Raw genomic sequence first — 21208 nt, 5'->3', positions numbered from 1 at the left:
ACATCTCAATTTAAATTTTACTTAAAAAACAAAAAATTAAAGTTCCACTATCAAATATATCTTTTTTATATGTTCATAATATTGGTGACGCTTTTAATTACAGTTACCGTTACATCCTGTGTTATTTTAAAAATTATATTCACTATTTTTATGATTTTATCAATGTTTATCCTCCAACAAAAATAATAATGGACGCAAACTTATTGTTTTTATTTTTGTATCATAATAATTTATTTTCTTAATATATTGTCTTTAACTACTTACATTTTTTGTATAGAAGGCATTAATTACTTTTATCTTGTAATATACTTAGGTCTTATTTTATTAGATACAGTATTAAGAATTAAATTAACTGAAAATATGAAGTAGAAACTAATTTTAATATAACCAAGTTTAAAAACTTCTAAATTAACATTTTGAATTAATGAAAACACAAACTGTCATTTATCATTTCCCTTCAAATAACCACCCACAGCATGTGCCAGCCAACAAAACAATAAATGTGTGTGGACTTACCAATAAAAGATTTGACCCCTAATTGAATGAATGTAACAGATAAAAACAATAGAATCCGAAATGCGTTGCGTGACAAATACATACATGAAGGAACTAGATAAGCAAAAAGAGTCAGTGACTCCTTTTTTATGCTAATGTAAACTATAGTATATGTACAACAAATGAAGGAACTCAAAGAGCATTTACAAGAACCCCAATCAAATTAATGTGAAACTATGATTCTGCATTGTAACAATGAATTTGTACAGCTTGAGAGAGAGAGAGAGACTCATGGATCCTTGTCAATCCTTTGGAATCAAGATGGATATCACCTGCTTCTCATCTGGAAGACTCTGCTGAACCAGATAGAGTGGAGAATCATGTGAAAGATATCATACCTCTCCGCCTTAGAGTGCCAGAGGAAGTGGTGCTGTACCTTCTTAACCCTGCCCTGCATCTCAAGATACCTCTTCCGGGGGATCGAAAGGAGTATGTTCTTCAGATTGGGGATATCCTTCTCGGGGACGAAGATAGCGAAGGATTCCCAGTTCAAAGTCTCAAAAAAGGGGGGTACAAAGTTGTCGGATATGATCACGGGAACACACTCGTAGAAGATGGCTTCGACTACTCGGGGACTGTTGACTTCATAGCCTTTGGGACATATACAGTACTTGCTACTCTTCATGTATTGGACATAGCTCATTTGGCCCTTCTTAACCTTACTGGCTAGCGGGCCGAATATTTTCATGTCGGGATCTTTATTTTCCCAATGCTGTAACAGAATAGGACGGAGGTAACCATGCATGTTGCCCGCGAAGAAGGCAAGGATTTGGCGTTTGGAAGGGGGTTTGCCTCCAACTTCTCTAAGGGGATGCTGAGCTGAGCGGACGTATGTTTCAGGAAGAGACGCATCCTTGCCAAGTATGAAGCCTTCTTTAGTATCGGCATTGCAGAGTGCTCTTATGCAATTAGCCATAATTTTCTTCGTCTCAGCTGGAGCCTGTAGGGGAATAAAACAAGGGAGAGCTCATTAGACTACTTCACATTGGGGAAGATCTCCAGATCATTCAACATCCAGAGGTTGACAGGTATGACATCAAAAACAACATGACATAGTTGTGAAGAGCAAAAAATCACTTTATAGTACATAAAAAATTAGAAGATGCATGAAAACTTTTTGAAGCGATCCTTGTGTGCGGTTAAATGTTGGAAATCACTAGCGAAAGGAAAGAAAAATGCTTTCTATAAGCCTCCTCTATAGCATCTTCAAGCATTTACAGATCTAATGGGTCCTTAGTATCAATATAGAAAAAGAAAATTTAGAAGGAAACACGCATAGTACCCAGTCATGGCAAGCAACAAGAAAATGATCAGCTCCACTAGTTCTGTTCCAGAAACTGTATCTTCCCGCAATCATGTCTAGGTAGTCCTTCAGATGCTGGACCAAGTTTTTCCGACTGTGAGAGTTAGGTACATATAGTGTCTCCTCTAGCATTCGGGAACTGAAAGGCAAGTAAAACAGGTGGGCTTTTCTTGGATTCTTAGCGACAAATTGTTTGTTTGCTTTCAGCATCTTCATAAACCATCCCTCAGATGCATATATTCCCTTGAGCACTGGCTGATGAAAAATAGGTTTTTCTCCCTCCTTGTAGATATACACCTTCAGCATATGTTCCATTAATTCATAGCTCCTGCAAATTTTGATGCTTTTGGAACTTTAAGACACATTGGTAAACTTGTTTAACAAATTCATGTATTCAAAAAAATTGGCCACAATTTTATGTAGAAAAAGTTTTAGCTCTTACACAATTACAAGTTTAGCAGATTCAGATTACTTGCTAGTACAAATACTTGTTAGGACATCCTTTTACTACATTAAGCTACAAAAACATAGAAGTGCTAGTGCACTGACAGTAAGGAAATATGAATTAATTTTTTCAATGCAGAAATTCCTCAATCTGTAAGTCTGGATCCTATCTCCTAAGCTAAAAGGCAAGAATGGGATGAGAAAAGATTCATCAATACCAGGAAAAAAAGAAAAGAAAAGAAGAAGAGTATCTGCATATATGTTTCACAGACTTAATAAGGGTGTTGTGTGCTGATGTGTAACTGGCACGACATTACTTTCTGAAACAAGCAGAAAAGTAATGCATGATTGAATCTAAATGTGCTGAGAACAAGTTAAATACTCTACTTATCCTTATCTTTTCTCCTAGAAAATAGGAGATGAGATAGGATATTCTATCTTCTAAAACTTAGGAAATACTATCTCTTAAATTATAGAGATAACCTAAAATCTAAACATACACAATCAAACTTTAAATTATAAGTTACAATAATTCAATCTACATGGTCGGATGGCCTTATCCTTCATAAACGATCTTCAACTTTGAATTTCGTCCAACACTCCCCCTCAAACTGTGGAGTAGATGCACATCATTCCTAGCTTGCCAATTAGAAATTCGAACCCCGGTCTCACCATAGCCTTTGTGAACACATCTGCTACTTGATCCTCGGTGGGAATATAAGACAAGACTATCCCTCCTTCTTCAATTTCTCGTTTTATAAAACTTATGTCTATCCTCACACGCTTCATGCGATCATGTTGAACAAGATTCTTTACTATGCATATTGCCAACTTACTATCAATGTAGACCCTTGTAGGTTGAGCCAAGGGTATCTTTAGGTCCTTCAATAGCCTCTCTAACCATATCACTTCACATATTCCTTGAGCTATCGCTCGGAATTCCGCCATAGCTCAGAATTCTGCCTCAGCACTACTACTAGCCACCACTGATTGTTTTTTGCTTCTCCATGTCACCACATTTCTCCATACTTTGGTACAATATCCCGTTGTTGACCCGTTGTCCTCATTTGAACCTGCCCAATCTGCATCCACAAATCCTTCAATTCCCTTTTCTTTTGTTTTTCGAAACATTAATCCTTTTTCAGGTGTTCATTTAAGATACCTTAGTATATGAAATATTACATCCATATGTCTTTGTGTGGGTGAGTGCATATATTGACTTATTTTACTTACTGCATAGGCAATGTCAGGTCGAGTCAAAGACAAATAAATCAACCTTCCCACCAAGCGTTGGTACCTCTCCTTGTCTACCGAAATATCACCCTCTTCTTCTCTTGATTTCCAGCCTTTGTCAAGTGGAGTGCCAGTAGGTCTGCATGCCAACATCCCGGTGTCTTTTAGTAAATCCAGGGTGTACTTTCTTTGAGATACAAATAACCCTTCTTGACTTCTAGCCACTTCCATACCCAAGAAGTATTTCATAAGCCCGAGATCTTTGACTTCAAATTCCACCTTCAGCTGCCCCTTTAAGGTTTCAATTTCTTGTAGATCATCACCTGTTACAATGATATCATCAACATAAACAATTAGAATAGATTTCTTCCCATATTCTGTGGTTTTCACAAACAACGTATGATCAGCTTGTCCCTGTTGATACCCAAATTGAATTAAGGTCATGCTGAATTTTTTTAACCATGCCCTAGGTGACTGCTTTAATCCATATAGAGATTTTCTTAGCTTGCGCACATTTCCTATGCCAGCCTCCCCTTCAAAACCAGGTGGGATCCTCATATATATTTTTCCATCTAAGTTCCCAATAAGAAATGCATTCTTAATATCAAACTGAAACAATGGCCAATCTAAATTTACTGCAATAGAAAGGATTACCCAGATGGAATTCAACTTAGCCACAGGTGCAAAAGTCTCCTCATAATCTATCCCATATGTTTGAGTGAACCCTTAGGCCACCAACCGGGCTTTATACCTTTCAACACTACCATCAGCATTATGCTTCACAGTAAATACCCATCGGCATCGAACAATCTTCTTGTCTAAAGGTCTCCTCACCATTTCCCAAGTGCCATTTCCCACCAGGGCCTTCATTTCTTCCATAACCGTTGCTTTCCATTTAGGATCCTGCATTGCTCCTTGGATATCTTTTGGAACAACTATACTATCAACTTTAGCAATAAACCCTCTGAATTTAGGAGACAACTTAGCATAGGTCAAATGATTTTTCAGTGGGTATTTTGCACAGGACCTTACCCCCTTTCGTAGAGCTATGGGCATTGCCCAATCTAGCCCGTCCTCAGGTGCTGCATCACTGCTACTGTCATGCTCCTTGCTGAGAGTTTCCCTTGTTTCAGGGTTGTCCTTTAAACATTCTTCTTCAGTCCTGTAGACGTCTTCTGAAGGACCAGCAACTGTTGGTAGAGATGATTGACACTGCTGCAGCTTAGTTTGGTCTTTTGGTCGTCGAGAATAAACAAACAAAGGGTCAGTTGGTTTGGTATTGTTCTAACCAGAACAATGGCCAAATACTGTTGTGTTAGAATCAGTGGTTAATTCAAGGTCAGCTAGAGCTGTAGCTGCTGTTGTAGGAGGGGATTTCATTGTTAGTGTGTTATCAAAGGTTTTAATAATTTCTCCCCCTTGAGAATACACTGGCAGTGAAATAGTGGGAGTAGAAAATGGATCAGTGGGAGGATCCATAGATGAGTTGGACTAATAGTAGGGAATATCCTCATAGAATGTAACATCGGAGGAAATATAGTATTTTCGGTTTATAGGGCTGTAACACTTGTATCCTTTTTGGGTAGGAGAATAACCAATGAAGAGGCATTTTAGGGCCTTGGGATCAAGCTTAGTACAAGAAAGACTGTGATTATGAACATAAGCAACACAACCAAACACTTTGGGCACAAGGGATTGGAGAAAAGGAGCATCAGGATATAAGGCACAAAGGGTATCAATGGGGGTTTTAAAGTTCAAGATCTTGGAGGGTAGACGGTTTATAAGGAAAGCTGGTGTAAGAACCGCCTCCTCCTAGTAGGAATGAGGGACATGGGTTGTGAACATCATTGCTCTTGCAACTTCTAAGAGATGCCTATTTTTTCGTTCGGCCACACTATTTTGTTGTAGTGTGTAGGGGCAAGAGCTTTGATGTAAAATCCCATGATCAAGCAAGTAATTGGTTAGGTCATAAGAAAAATATTCACTCCCATTATCAGTCCTAAGAATGTGAATTGAAGCTTGGAACATATTTACAACAAATTGATGAAATCGTTTGAAGATACCACTAGCTTCGGATTTCTCCTTCATAAGGTATACCCAACATGTTCTAGAGTGGTCATCTATGAAGGTTATGAACCACCTAGAACCTGGAATATTTGAGAGTTTAGAGGGGCCCCAAACATCACTATGGATTAGATGGAATGGAGACGAGGGTTTGTAAGATTGGATGGAATGATGGACCTTAGATTGTTTTGCGAGAGTACAATGCTCACATGAAAAAATGTGATCTTTATTAATGAAGAATTGAGGATACAAAAATTTAATGTAAGGGAAACTAGGGTGTCCTAACTGCTTATGCCATAACATAGCTTTAGCATTAGCGTTAACATTGAAAACAAATTTATTCGAATGAGCAGTTTCTAATGAGTTCCCGGGCAACCAATAGAGGCCATCCCTAGCTTCAGCACTGCCAATCATCATCCTCGAGGCTTGGTTCTAAAATAAACAATAGGATGGAAAGAAGATTACTTTGCAATTCATGTCACTTGTAATCCTACTCACAAATAATAGATTGTAACTTAATCCTGGAACATATAGAACTGAATCAAGTTTTAACTTTGAAATACACACTTTACTAAGACCCAAAGCAAGAGAGGTAGAACCATCAGCCATAGAAATCTCAATTAGCTTTCTACATGGCCTATATTCGGTCATACATTTCATGGAACTTGACATATGGTCAGATGCCCTTGTATCTATTATCCATATATCCTTAGGAATCTGTTTTGACACTAAAGAGCAGTGAGGGTTACCTTGCAGAGCAACGGAGGCTGTAGGTTGAGGATTAGAAGAATCAGCCAATCTTGTTCCTTGACTAAGCAGTCTGTACAGTGTCTGTATTTGTTCTTCTGTCAGATTTAGGTCTGGTTTTAATCCTTTTTCTCCACCTGATTTTGGCCCATCTTCACTAGATGCAGCAACCACATAGGCTGATCTGCTGCCTTCTCGTTTATTCCTTGGTTTCCAATTGGCTGGTTTGCCATGGATCTTCCAACAAGTCTCTCATGTGTGGTATGGTCTCTTGCAATGATCACACCATTGCTTTTCTCTCCCGGAATATTTTTGACCAAAATCCCCTTGCTTAACAGTAATAAGGGTTGAATGTTGGTTAGTCAAATCAGTAGTCGATTGAAGCATAACCTTTCGGCGGCTTTCTTCTCTTCTAACTTCTGCAAAAACTTCCCTTAAATTGGGCAGAAGTTTAGTGCCTAAGATCCTGCCATGTACCTCATCTAGATCACTGTTAAGTCCATGGAGAAAATCGAAAATTCGATCTTTTTCAATCATCTTATTATATTTAACACTATCAACAACACTCTCCCAAGTAATAGCATAAAACAAATCCATCTCATGCCATAACTCTACCAAAGTATTAAAATAATTTGTAACACTTAGATGACCTTGTTTGGTGTTCCTTATGGCTGACCTTACCTCAAGGCTTTGAGATGAATTCTCCAAATCTGAATACATCTCTTGCACCGAGTCCCAAATCTCCTTGGTTGTTTTGCGGAAGAGGTATGTCCTTCCAATCCTAGTCTCCATGGAATTTATCAACCATGCCACGATGGTTGAATTTTCTACCTCCCATATGCCATAAGAGGCGCCTATTGGCGAAGGAGCTGGAGTCACACCAGTAAAATATCTTGCTTTTCCTTTGCCCTTGATCACCAATAAAATTGATTGAAACCACTCCCTAAAATTACTCTCATTTAACTTATGGTGAGTAATTTGTAGTGGGTGATTGTCGATTGAATGGCTGGACATGTTAGAAACGGATTGTGAAGGAATCGAATGGTAAACAACAATTGGGGTACTAGTGGCTGAAATTTCTATAAGGGTAGGGTTTTGGTTTGCATCAGTCATGATTTTTTTCGAAAAAAAAAAGGGAAAAACAAACGGCAAAAAAACTACTTGAGGCTTAACCTAGGCTCTGATACCATGAAACAAGCAAAAAAGTAATGTTTGATTGAATCTAAATGTGCTGAGAACAAGAAGTTAAATACTCTACCTATCCTTATCTCTTCTCCTAGAAAATAGGAGATGAGATAGGATATTCTATCTCCTAAAACTTAGGAAATACTATCTCCTAAATTATAGAGATAACCTAAAATCCAAACATACACATTCGAACTTTAAATTATAAGTTACAATGATTCAATCTACATGGCCGGATGCCCTTATCCTTCATAAACAATCTTCAACTTTGAATTTCGTCCAACACTTTCTAATTCCAAGGAACGACTAGATAGTCATATATCCTAATGTTTGTGTTTTTTTCGTGAACAATATTATTGCATGGTAATATAGAGCATCATACGACTTGGAGCTTTATGAAGTCACGTAGGGTAATTCAATTACTAGATGTGGTAGTAAAGTTTTACAACAATGTTTACAGGTTCCGTTGAGTGTCTGAGATGTGAACCTCACACATTTAGACGGTTCCATTTAGTAGAAATCCCTAATGACACTGACAGCCACTCAGGTAAACTGCTATATTAAGTGTGTAAAGTAAATGTGTCAGACACTCGGTCTTTGGATAAATTATTCCAACATGCCAACTTTGATATTCTATCAGCAAGAATCGCTAATATTTCTAGTTCACTGTATGGCTAAGTATATTACTATCATGTTATGCATGAAAAGATTTTTGCCAAAATAAAAGAAGAATAAAACACAAATATCTTACCCCCTAGGACACAAAGATATATCTGGCATTTGAGAAAACAATTGTAACAAACATGGACTGCAATTTAAGCTCTGATGTGAGACAGATGTATCTACAATCCAAAGCAAGAGATTTTATTTTCAAGTCTCTAATAGTTTATTTCCTTTGGATTCTAACTACAAGAAATCCATCATATTGTCCTGGGCGGGTCGAATTATTTTGTATAATGTGTGGGACTGAAGCAGAAGCTTATTGCCTTGATGGATTAAGCACTAAGCAGAGTCCCTTCAATATTAGGAAGAGACAGTAGGAATTCTTTGGCATTATAGAATCACAAACATGTTTCAGTCAAAAAACACACTCAGTTCTAAATAAACCATTCCTTATAAATGACTAATTGAATAAAAATATTGGCCAAGTTGGATGCTAAAATTGTTATTTCACATATCTCTTGGTCAATGAGTCCTAGGTTGCCCATCTTTTTTCTCAAATGCTGCTTTTTACCTCCACTGAACTTGGAATGATATTTGCCTTTGCATTTATAATTCTTGACCAACCTGGATGGAAGCATTGGAAACAAACCCCTTCATTATTTTAGTAAAATTAGTTACCTGAATTCAACATAGTAAATTTTAAAGATATCTCAACTGAAGATGTGAGAAATCAAGCAGAATAAATTATTCATTTAACTTTCCTGCGCTGGAATTTCATCAAAAAATTCTTATGAGTCCAGGTTAATTTACAAAATGCATAGTCATACAGGTTAACTATCAATGCCCATTATATTATTTTCTAACTCATGTGATGCAAGATCTCATATAACTAGGCGATATTTGCTTCTTGAAGTCATAAACTAGGTTGCCCATGATTCAGAGGGTTGAACAGAACGACCACACAAGCTCCAATTATATACGGTTTGACATTTTCATCTTGCTATCCTGTATTCACAATGTACCATTTAGAAGAAATGAATAAATAACCCAGGAAAAAGTTTCAACAGAGCTTTTATATAAACCACTTGACAAGCGTCAGACATCATAAGCAACAGGTTGAAAATGATGAACCAAACGACAAAAAACCTAGTGACGCCTACTTTCTAACATTAACATAAAAAAGTTCAAAGATGAAAGGTCCTCTTGTGTAATGAAAATAAGCTAAACTGCTAGAACCACAACATTAATAGATTTCAGTATTATGGCATCCTCAAGGGGACAGAATGCCAAGTATACAAAAATTCCAAGTTCAGTTACCTTTTGTTTTTATTTTCAGTAAGCAAGTATAACCTACAAAAAGTGTCAATGTCTGTAAACAAGGAGTGTATGAAGAGAAGACAAGCAGCATCAGCACACAAGGTTCCTAATAAGATCTATAAAATGGATTCATAATAGATATTTCTGTTGGCTCATCAAAGAAAAAGAAGAGAAATCAATAGCCTTTCAAAATACATGTTTCACGTTTTTATGAAAATAATCTGTCAACATCTTCTAGTAGTTATGCACACAGAAAATTGGATAAAGTTATGATTGTGTTGGTGGTAGTGGGTTAATGGACATGTTAGCAGTAAGATTTCTGCTAATACAATGTGCAGGCAACAAAAAGTGAATACCACATGCCCAGAATGGAATCTCTTGCTCAACATGATTACCTTTTAAACACAGAAACATTCCGATAGAGGGGAGCATAAAGCCAGGGATCATTTTCTATGGCAGGTGCATTCTCAATATGTAATTTTGCATCCAGTAGATCTCGGTCCACTGCTGAAGACCATCTTGGTTTCTACAAAGTAAATCAGGGAAAAAAAATTAAACTCAGATACTGGTCCAACAAATTAGATCTCCTCAGAACAACCGAGTTGTAGAAATGCTCATACCACCAAAAAAGATGAAGCATGACTCTGAAGCAACAAATCATTCATCTCAGATATTGATACCACTGCTGCTGTGGTACTCTTAGACCTTTCCTTCAGAACTGAAATATTCGTCCTAGAAGAGCGATTTTCAGACAGAACAGTATCACTTTGCAATCCCCCAGATTTTTCACCACTGGAGATTATGTTGTCTATCGCTTTGTCTGCTGAAGATGTATTAAGATGAGCAGATATCATGTGACTTTGTGACTGTTTATTCACATTGGAAGGAGTGTTTAAGTTAGGTGATGAAAGTATAGGTGGTAATGCAGGTGACAGGCTTGCAGCATCAAGACTTCCATTTTTATCTGCCGCGAGAGAAGCACTTTTCTCTGAAATACTGCCTATTGTAGTATTATTATCAGTAGGAACATTATTCAGAAAGGAGCTGTATTCAGATTCTGTACGCTTTTGTGGAGCTAAGGCATTATTTGTAATTGTCTTCTCCACAGTTGAATTCTGGCTATGCTCTATAATATCCTTTGAAGGAGACTCATCTTCAGGATCAGCATCATTATCTAATTCGTGAGAATCATCTAAATCTCCGTCCATTTCAGATTCAATATCATCATTGGGCCCTGTTCCTTTTTGTTCGGGGATCTTGGTTACATTATCTACTTTATAAGCAATATCTGTTCCGCTGGAGTTAAAACCATTATATCCAATAACTTTAGGCTTTCTAGCTGAAAATATAGATGATATAGCACCACGATGTGGAAATTCGATGTATTGCACAACTAGAACAACAGCAAACACCATTGAAATTACCCACACCAGTCTCCTCGTCTCCACCTGGAATAAGGATCGAAAGTCATGACCCATATCCAGATTAACTGGTATATTGAATTTTATTGGCCTCTATTTGACCTGCGAATTTTCCAAGCCCAAAACTGAGTCAGTTTGGCAGCATTTTCTCGTATTCACAAACTTAGGACATCGCTATTGCCATAGAGTTAATATGCAAAATCATTTCAAATATTGATTATTAGTTACAGTCTTCTTATTAAATCTGATTTATATTTTTAATTGATTGAATGTTTTGTGTGTCTAGATTCATTTGTCATGTGTTAGAAGATTAAGAATTTCAAATTCAAATTTTGTAACTGAAGAAGTAAATGTGTTTAAATTTTTGTAACGCATATTTCAATGCTTTTTCTAGCATTTGCATCTATAAATACTAGACTTCTGAGTTGGCAAAGACACACTTATATTTCTCCTTGTCTACTGTTTTCTCTGTGATTCATACATGTTAAAGAACACTCTGAGCAGCCGATTAAGCTTGTGCATTGTGAGTGCATGCTTGCACTTGCGTGGTTGCTGTATCCTGGAGGGTTGGCCGTCATAAACCTGCTGCACTGAGTTTCATACGCTGAGGGGCACAATCTACTCTTCAAGGATAGTGACTGCATGCCTCAACCGATTCAATTTTATACTCTTTAATTTTTTATCCTCATACTTTTATCCTATTTTTCTAACATTTCTCCCCAGCAAAAGTGGGAAGAGGGTAATAACCTAATGTTACTTCACCAGTTTCCAGAGAAAGAGAGAGCGCACAAATAGAAACGCAAATTCTTGCAAGTTCAACCTTCTGGGTCGCTCAAGAAGTTGGAAACCCAAAACACCTTCCTCGATTAAAAATCCAAGCTATGAAATTTGCTTGGATTTCTATGAAATTTTAAGAACTATTTACAGATTAAAAAAATTTAAGAACTACTGCATGAACTCTTCCAATTCATCCTAAACATATATGGGCTTTCAACAAGCAACAGCTAGGGAATAACATTCAAGAAACTTGCATATGTATATATGCAAAATATAAACGCGCCATTCGCCACAAACCGAACATTGTGCTTAATCTAGAGTTTAACTTGTCAAGAACCAAGTAAAGAAAGGCTTCAAATTGGTTATCCCTTTATTTCACCTGTTTACACACCAGCCGAGTAGGAGCATGAATAGATTCTCAACATAAACCATATATGCCATAAACCATATATGCAGGGCCAATCCCGAAGAAGAAGTAGGAACAACTTAATTCATGGCTTACGCTCACCAACTTAATTCATGGCTTACGCTCACCACTCATCTTCCCGCTAATTCAAACAAACTGCCAGTACTAAAACTCGACAAAACGATCAAGAATTATCAAATAAAACCCTAGACAAGATACAAACTCAAAAAGCGAGCGGCAATCACCTTCAAGAGAAGTGAACTGAAAGTGCCGGAAAACTGCAACTAGCAGGAACGCCGCTTCGATTATCAGATCGACGGGAAGAGCAGCCACCACACAGTCAGGATTGCGTTTTGCAGCCGAGGAAAACCGGGGGAAAGCAAAGAAAACAGAGCGACAGAGAGCAAGGGGAAACCTCCTTGCGGTCTTTTAGTCAATTAAGCAATCGTTTGAACACTTGCGGTGCAGTTGACAGAGTCATTTTCTTGGCAACCAAACAGGACATACTTACAAAATCTCTCTCTCTCTCTCTCTTCTCTCCATGATTCCTACTGCTGCTCATTTATTTATTTATTATAGTTTGTTCCTTGGTTACAGCTCATATATTCTCGTTTTGCGGACACGTGGACAAACGATAATACCGTTGCAGTGATTATTACTATCTTTTTAACATCCTATTTAATTTAATTATATCAAAATATTATTTCCACACTTTATTTTAATATTTAAGATAATATTCATGATTTAATATATGATATTATTTATCTTATTAACATAATTATATGATATTTTAATGCAAAACATTACTTTAAATATCAAAATTGATGTTGACATGCCAAATAGAAAAGGAGCTCAAGAGCCAAACTCAAGACAAGTTTAAAAATTTTAAAAATTGCAAAAAGACTTTTTAGATAGATGAGTCTCTCGAAAAATTCTCTAGCAAGCTTACTTTACTTTTGAGCCTAAAAGAAAGTATTTTTTGGGAGACTCAAAAATCATCTCAAATCATACCTTTCGCTAAATCATATTAAAAATTATTAAATTTTAGTGTATTTTTTATTTTAATTATTAAACTTTAATTCTTTTTAATGTGATTATAAAAATTTAAAAAATTTTACTATGTGGTCACATATAAATTTTTTTGACTAATGTAACAGATAATAAAAATTATTATACAATGACAACTAATCAGACTATACCACGTGTCAATATATAATAATATTTTTATTATTTGTCATATCAGCGCCACGTCACCTGCTTCAACTACAAAGTAGTTGAAAAATCTTATATGTGATTACATTACAAAATTTTTTAAACTTTTATAATCACATTGAAAATAATTAAAATTTAGTAACCAAAATAAAAAACACACTAAAATTTAGTGATTTTTGATGTGATTTGCCCTCGTACCCTTGCTGCTCTAAAGTCTTCGCTTTAAATAATGGTAATCTCAATTCCCAAAATAAATAGAGGCTCTTCTATTTGTGAGCTCACATTTATAAATAAAAGATAACTCCTTATCTTCAAGTATATCAAAAATACTATAACGATTTGTTAATTTCTTTTATAGTTTCTTATCAAATTAAATTACTTATCAAATTGTTTGCATCGGAAAAAACACTCTACATCCCTTAACTAACTTTTGTCTTGTGGGCTCTCGAATATCTGAAAGACATTCACCAACTATAAATTTTATTATTGCATTCAAACAACAATAGATATTCAAGTAGCATTTCTATTAATATTCTCTATAATTATATAATTATTATTTAACTTATTACATTATTTAGATCGAATACAATAAAAATGAGTGATAATAATTTTTATTTGAAAAAAATAATATTAATGAAAAAATAAAATCATCTATATGTAGGCTTTTTTACCAATAAATTTTTATAAAATTATAAATAATTTTAGGAAGAAATGTATCTATTAAAAATATACTATTAATTTCTATCAATTAGGAAAGAATCTGACAATATACAGTTCTGCGTGGGATTATTTGTTTAGACAAAAATATTAATCAAATTTTGATTTTTGCTATTATCTTCAAAATAAAAATATTAAATATCATATGATAAATCTATTTATGTTATTTTTCAAAACAATTTCTGTAAGTCTAAATTGCTAAGAATTGAACCCAACGGTGTCTTGGATGAGTTTGCGTGTGCACGTGTGTGAAAAAGGAAGAGATTAATTTCATTCGTAATTAAATTAAAGAAAGAATAGGGATTTCGAGGACCAATAATAATAATAATAATAATAGAGAGAAGAGAGGGAGAATGGAATTGGATCAAAAGAAAGAGAGGAGCGTTTTTAAAAAATATATTAAGAATAAAATAATTAATTTTATTATATATTTTTTAATAATAGTAGGAAAAGTCTGTATTTTTTAACTGCACGGTATAATTTGTTAATGATTATACAATAAAAAAAACATAATTATTAAAATAAAAATATCATTTTGAAATCATTTGGAGCTTGCTCTGATTGTCACTTTTGAAACTAATCATGAGTCAATAGCCAAATGCACAAACGTATGGGCAAGATCAGTGTTTCATTGATGGACAGGCCTTTTCTCTAAATGATGAATACAAGCACTTATTCAAGGCGAAATGAGAATCACAGCCATTCATTATTCAGTGCCAATGCTGGCTGCTGGCTGCTGGCCAACCAGTTTAGCCCTCATCAAATTCAAACCTTTGCCAAAACAACTTTAATTTTTCACTTTCTCACAACAGAAGGCCAATGATTGCGCCATTTGTGATTCAAGAAATATAGGTGAAATATCTTATTTATAAAGTAAGAATAAAATTATAAACAAAGATGACTCATTTTGGATTCTCATAAATAATAAATATCATGCACTGAATATGTCTTTACAACAAACAAGAAAAATGAAAAACTCTCCATTTCACTTAGGAATAGGACATAGCTTGCTTATTTTTCTAACTTGCCTTTCCTTTTCTATCACAGTTGTTTTTTTCTAATTAAAATAGAAAGAAACAGCCAAAGAAGAATCCCTGAAACCAGACACACATATAGAACACAAGGACAAGCCATCAACATCTCAAGGACTTGGTTTGAAGAAACAGTCCTATAACTTAAGCATTGTTGAGCTCTTCACAGAAAAATAATCTGCAAAACTAACATAATATGGACAGTATTAGAGACAAAACAGCCATTTAGCAAGGATCTACAAATAAGAAGCACAGCAGTGATGGATGGACCCAAGGGTGTTCATCATGTTTCTCTTCTGGTTCTTCCATGTTAAAGCCCAAGAAACTCCTGATCAGCCTGTCTCTAATCCAGTTCAACCAAGCCTTGCAATTATTATCGCCATAATCTCAATCATGTTCTCTGTAACAATTCTCATGGTTGCCTCAACACAACTAGGCCTGTTCTCTCTGGCCCTAGACACACCCATCGTGAACTTGTTAGATCAAAGTCTAGATGTTCCGGGATTGATAAAGCAGTGATTGAAACGCTACCTTTTTTCAGGTTTTCTTCACTCAAGGTCAAGCGATCCAGAGAAGGCCTTGAGTGCCCAGTTTGCCTGTCAAAGTTTGAAGACAGTGAAGTTCTTCGGTTGTTGCCCAAGTGCAGGCATGCATTCTATATGGATTGCATCGATAAATGGGTAGAAAGCCATTGCAGCTGTCCCTTTTGCAGGTATAAATTTGAAGTGTGGGAGCTTACAAGTTTCAATTATACGAACAGTCTGAGATACTCTAGGAACCCTTCTAATCAACCAGAGGATCCAAGTCTTGAGCTCTTTGTTCACAGGGAAGAGGACCATCAAAGTTCATCAAGATTCAAGATGGCAAACAGTTTCCAAAGTTTTCCCAAACCTAAGAAAGAAGATCTTGTAATTCAAGAAGGTAACATGCAAAAACTCCTCCATAAGTTCAATCACAAGATCTTCATCTCTGATATTGTTTAAAAGAGCAGATGGAGTGATGTTAACTCGTCAGACTTGATGTTGTTGAAGTCTGAGATGCTTAATATCATATTAAGTAAGAGACTCTCTCCTTTGAATTCAAGTGTCGAGTTCCACCATGGCTTTTCCATGAACGAACAAATTGTGAAGATTAAGGAGGACTTGGATAGGAAGAGACTGTATGAGTTTAAAGTTGGTAAAATAAATAGGAGTCATTCAATTTCAACTTCAAGCTTACATTCTGCTTCTAAAAATGAAGGAAACCAAACTGCAAGCTCAAGACTATTGATTCCAGCAGAGAACAGATCATTGTCAGAGATCACCAACATTTCGAGGTTCACAGAGTCCAGCACAAGAAACAGGATCAAAGAAGGAAATAATGGAAGAGAAGAAAAGATGAGGCGGCTTTGGCTCAATATAGTAAGGCAGACAGTTGAACGGTTCGCAGGCCGAGAAAGAAATTCAGAGGATTCAGAGAGCAAGAGAACACCATCAAACAAATGCATTGTTGAATAAATGCATTGTTGTTGATACTGAGATTGCAAGCTAGTTGACTTTGGCTAGGGATTCCTCAGTCAAATCTGTTAGTAAATCATAATGCTTTCTACAAATTCAGGATGCGAGACATGTTTTTGAGTTCTCATGGGTTGTAGATTGTGGTCATGCCCGTGCTAACAATTTACTTTTTTTGTTGATAAGTAACAATTTCCCATAATATTATCAAATGCAGAAGACCAACTAGCTTATTGTTCATGCTAATAAATGTTGGCCCCTATTTTTTCCCATGCTCTCACTAGTTTAGCCAACCCCACATAGTTGAATAAAGGCTTGATATGGTCTTGTTATTGCTTTTTCCAGTTTTGGATGTTCAAATAGCAATAAATCCAAGCATATATGCACCAAAGAAACTCCACGCTATGTTGGTTGTGGGAGTTCTCTCTAGAATTGTCCAAATGACTCCCAAAAAAAACTAGTTCCAAAAATCTTATGCTAGAAGCATATGCTGTTTATACTGATACACGAAAATTAAACAAAAAATATTAATAAGAAATAAAAGCAAAGAAACCAAATAAACAAATAAATAAAATTAAAAAACAACACCAACATCAAAGCAACTAAACTATTCCAGGTACTTGTAGCTTATTGCCATCATTTTTTTATTCAAAACCACCCTGTTTATGCAACCAGAATTCAGATTCTGTTGAGAATAATAATGACACAAATGGTCCATAATCAAAATGGAAAAACAGTGCAAAGAATAGAAGAATGGTAACAACTGAAATCACATCATCAAAATTTTCACATGTACATAACAAATTTTTTGCAGACAATATTAAATACTCAATTTATTCTGTTTAATGTAAGTTTATTTCCGAATGCCAGTTCCAAACCTTGTTGAGAATTACAAAATACTCAAGTTGTTTTAGTTGTACTCTTACTCAAGAACACCCCCGCCTCCAGGGCGAAAAAAAAAAAAAGAAGTTATTTTATTTATGTAGTTTTTATTTAACAGAGCAGCTGATCACTCCTTTCCCCTAATTAATCTACAAAAATGTATCTTGGGTTATCAGTTCATCAATTTGCAAAATAAATTAGTAGTCCCAATAAGAAGCATTTGTATAACTCTTCAAATATTCTTCAATGCCATCTTACATACAGACCTGACTGCTAGGAATTAGAACTCTCAACTTCATTGCAAGATTCAAAGAATTCCAAATGTATGTTCAGAAGATTGCAAGACTTTCTATCCCCTGCAATAATATACTTAATTTAATTTGAGAGATTAGGTACCTGGACATTTAAGCATCGTAGTATCTTACACCAAATATTCAGTAACTGTATCTTGGAAGTGCAAATGAAATGCTAAGACACTCTTTAAACATTACAGATTCTGTCAACAAAGAAAATCAGCTAGAAATACGTGATATAGAACAATGATATATTGGAAAAGAGAAAATGCAAGTAATATTAGTAATATGCATCGTCCTATCTAAATGCTAAGGAGGGCGCATATATGATCAGCAATATCTAATACAAGTGGTAACCTCCTTGATCTGAGCTATCAATGTCCGAGTTACTTGTGGATTCTCGACTACCCCTCTTAGTCATACGTAACTCTCCAACACGACTGTTGGTACTTTTGGGGGTTCCATCCTTGTTTTTCTTCTCGTTGCTTTTCCTCCATTCCCATTTTCTATGCCAATGCTTTGTAAGCATTACTCCTAGAAGTAAAAACACAGTTAATGTGCAGCCTCCACCAAGGCAAACCAGCTCAATGGACACCCATCCCATCCCCTCACCATGTGGCATAATTGCCCATACGGCAGCAACATAAGCCAACGACATGAACAGGGTAGATAGCCACATGATCTTATGTGTCAGTGTTAACAGTTTCATCATGGCTTTTCGCCTGAAAGGAATAACGCTCACGAGAATGTTGACAATACCAAGTGACAAGAACAATGCACCAATGTTGAACGTCATGAATATTTTGAAAGGAGTTTGCCTACCCATTGTAGCCTTTCCAGTCTCTTGGTTAAAGCCGCCAGGGGGGTTTATGCCGGCAGCAAATGTAACCGTTGCTATTAAAACGGTCACAACAATTATCGTATTTCGGGCATTTCTGATCCCCTCCATCTGATGTTCAAGCTGTGTTGCTCTGCGATGTCGGTGCCTATGGTGCTGGCGTTGATATCCTGAGGCCTTCTTTTTTGGCAAATTCTGGATGTTTTCATGAAACCTTCCCGGTGCAAAGGGCTCAGCAATACGTTGGATATCTGGAGAAAAAGGAGGCAGCTCTTCACCTCTCTTAGCTCCTGTTTCTAGCAGCGCTGGTACAATAGCAAGAGCACCAGAGTTACTGGCATCAGATGCAACTACATCTAGTGCTGTGTGCCCCTTCCGGTTTAGAGCATTTACATCTATGCCAAGCTTGAGCAGGTAGATGACCATCTATCCTCGAGGAGAAACATGTGCAAAATGAATTAGATGTAAGTGAAGCATTGCTACAAGATCAACAATATTGTCTGATAAATTACACCTTTAATTGATCCAGGACTGTTGTGTCATAAGCAAAGGCCCATTAAAAGTCCAAGAGTTCAAAATGATATTTTGGGCTAAAATGTACAAATTTCCCAAAATTTCCCAAGATAACTTTGAAATTCAAAAATTTCGCTGGAAAAATAATCAATTATCTATAAAGAATTTTAATTCTAAAATGATTCTAAAAAAGGGATAAACATCATCCCTAAGAAGTTTTATCCTTCAAAAAGGGTAAGATAAAATCATTTATAAAAGATAGATATCATCTATAGCAATTATAGCTTCAGCCAAACTATGATTAATCAAGAAAAACGTTATTTACAAGATTCTTAATTCTGTTACACTTTAGATCACTCCATATTTCTCTATAAATAAACAGACACTCATTCCTAAAAGTGTACGACATCTCTAACACTGATTTCAATAAAGTTTCTTTCATCATATTTTATGTCTGACTTAAATATCGGAGTGATTGCGCGAGGATTTCCCCGCACCCTCTGATTGTTTTCTTACTTTTGCAGATTCAAGCGACTTGACGACAACGTTTTCAATCAAATAAATTCATTGTTGTATCCGACAACAACAAGGACAATGGGAACCACCCCTCAACCACCAAAATGGTGTGTAAGTAGGCCAGTTTTGGACTCAAACATGAAAATGAGATCAGCTCAAGATATAACCTGAGACTGCTCAAGGACGGCATATGCAATGAACAAGGCATCTCTAGTCTAGTTCTAACAGTAAAACACTTGTCATGAAGAATAAAGATAGGAGGATACTTAAAAGGTCCAAAAGATATAACAAATATGGAGATATACCCAAGTCCAGAAATAAAATAAAGCTCCGTAAGTGTGACAAGCCTGCCTGGTCCCTTGGGAAAAAAAGTTGCAGGATCTTGATGGTGCAGAACATAAAGAAGTGGCAGCAAGTAGAGGAAGAGGGAGGGAAAACCAGGGAGAGAAAAGAGGAAAGAAGTCGGGGGAAGGGAGAAGAAGAAGAGGGAGACCGGAGAGAGACAATTATAACAGAAAAAAGCAATCCATTTTTTATTCAAAATCAGGCATATCAATTGGTTAAATCAATAATACCTATCGCTAAAATCCTATCACAAAAGCTAATATCATAAATCAAAATTTACTAACTACTGGTCACCTGAAACAGGAACAAAAATGAGAAGAACCAGGAAAAGGTTAAAAATAAAAATACAGCACTTATTCTGACGTCAAATGTTGAGATGGTGATTTCAGTTTAATTGTGCCAAGGATAAAGTGCTTCCATATTGATGATCTAGATGCTGAGCGAGCTAATGATTCTGCAGTCTCATATCATTGTGATGCCAAAAGAGCTTTTCACTAGGTATAACAAGTGAGTATGGTAGTGTAAATACAGGAAACAACTGTGTTATAAAGATCAAATTTTCCGTTGCCATTTCTGTTCTTATTTAAATTTTCTAGAAATTAAATTTGCTTTTGCCAGATTCAGCCAACACCAATAGACACAGGCAAGCGAGCCAAATCTCCGAATGCATCACAAACGAAACGAAATGAAGGAGCAGCTGATCTCTAATTAAGAAGTCGGATAGAAAGAAACTTACAGCGCTGAGCTTCCCGGCGATGGCGAGGTGGAGGACGGTGTTGCCATCGGTGTCCGGCAAGTTGATGAGTGTGGAGACATTGAGGATTTCCATCAAATACCTGAGGGCTTCGAACTGGTTGTTCTTGACGGCGAGGTGGAGAACGGTCTCACCTTTGCGGGTCCTGATCTCGGCGGATTCGAGGCTGGTGGAAAGGATCTCGTCTATGACGTTGAGTCGGCCCTTGGCGGCGGCGCAGTGGAGCGGCGTGAGGCCTTCGAGGTCCTGCAAAGAGGCGAGGTCTGAATCGAGCCTAAGCAGCTCCCTGGTGATCTCGAGGTGGCCTTTACTGCAGGCTAGGTGCAGCGGAGAACAGCCCTGGCAGTTCATCTTCCTTGCGAAGGCTGGCCGCGCTTTCAGTATTTCCTTCACCGTCTCTGCTCCACAAAGAGCGCCAGCTTTCTTACTAGTTTGCTCAAATGAATTATAATAATAAGAAAAATATTATTCCTCAAGAGTATTATGTTGGGCAACATAA

General features: G+C 36.4%; 3 protein-coding genes across 7 annotated transcripts in view; 1 reads left to right on the top strand and 2 right to left on the bottom strand.

Moving 5' to 3' along the window:
* Positions 1–512: 512 nt before the first annotated feature.
* On the bottom strand, positions 513–12675 carry LOC127786605 (probable glycosyltransferase At5g03795). 2 transcript variants are annotated; one of them, XM_052314101.1, is made up of 5 exons: positions 12361–12675; positions 10132–11034; positions 9907–10037; positions 1838–2201; positions 513–1495 (listed from the first exon to the last, which is right to left on the bottom strand). In XM_052314101.1, exons 2-5 carry the CDS (start codon positions 10987–10989, stop codon positions 824–826), a joined length of 2025 nt encoding a protein of 674 aa, XP_052170061.1. In that variant the 5' UTR covers positions 10990–11034; positions 12361–12675; the 3' UTR covers positions 513–823. The 2 variants fall into 2 exon arrangements, with proteins under 2 accessions (XP_052170061.1, XP_052170062.1); XM_052314102.1 differs by having other exon boundaries at positions 1838–2186.
* A 2780-nt stretch (positions 12676–15455) lies between these two features.
* On the top strand, positions 15456–16840 carry LOC127786610 (E3 ubiquitin-protein ligase ATL42-like). The gene is made up of 2 exons (XM_052314111.1): positions 15456–15996; positions 16315–16840. The coding sequence occupies exons 1-2, from the start codon at positions 15735–15737 to the stop codon at positions 16569–16571; spliced, it is 519 nt and encodes a 172-aa protein (XP_052170071.1). The 5' UTR covers positions 15456–15734; the 3' UTR covers positions 16572–16840.
* Positions 16841–17905: 1065 nt separating this feature from the next.
* The window catches only part of LOC127786607 (ankyrin repeat-containing protein At5g02620-like), a 43490-nt gene continuing 40187 nt past the window's right edge, over positions 17906–21208 (bottom strand). For 3 of the 4 annotated variants that reach the window (XM_052314106.1, XM_052314105.1, XM_052314104.1), the window contains 2 exons: positions 20692–21107; positions 17906–19007 (listed from right to left, as the gene is read on the bottom strand). In XM_052314106.1, coding sequence (XP_052170066.1) covers positions 18084–19007; positions 20692–21107 — 1340 coding nt within the window. In that variant the 3' untranslated portion in view covers positions 17906–18083. The remainder of the gene's footprint in view (positions 19008–20691; positions 21108–21208) is intronic. The other variant, XM_052314107.1, reaches the window with a different exon arrangement.

This window comes from Diospyros lotus, chromosome 12 (assembly GCF_014633365.1).
Source record: "Diospyros lotus cultivar Yz01 chromosome 12, ASM1463336v1, whole genome shotgun sequence".
Taxonomy (NCBI): Eukaryota; Viridiplantae; Streptophyta; class Magnoliopsida; order Ericales; family Ebenaceae; genus Diospyros; species Diospyros lotus.
This window is presented reverse-complemented; position numbering and strand designations above follow the sequence as displayed.

Excerpts from the sequence above, each read along its gene's own strand:
- LOC127786605 (XM_052314101.1), bottom strand. The coding sequence starts at position 10,989 with ATGGGTCATGACTTTCGATCCTTATTCCAGGTGGAGACGAGGAGACTG. Across the intron at positions 2,202-9,906 it reads AATGTTTCTGTGTTTAAAAG|CATCAAAATTTGCAGGAGCT; the intron begins GTAATCATGTTG and ends AAGTTCCAAAAG. Across the intron at positions 1,496-1,837 it reads TTGTTGCTTGCCATGACTGG|GCTCCAGCTGAGACGAAGAA; the intron begins GTACTATGCGTG and ends ATTCCCCTACAG.
- LOC127786610 (XM_052314111.1), top strand. The coding sequence starts at position 15,735 with ATGGATTGCATCGATAAATGGGTAGAAAGCCATTGCAGCTGTCCCTTT. Across the intron at positions 15,997-16,314 it reads AGATCTTGTAATTCAAGAAG|GAAACCAAACTGCAAGCTCA; the intron begins GTAACATGCAAA and ends CTAAAAATGAAG.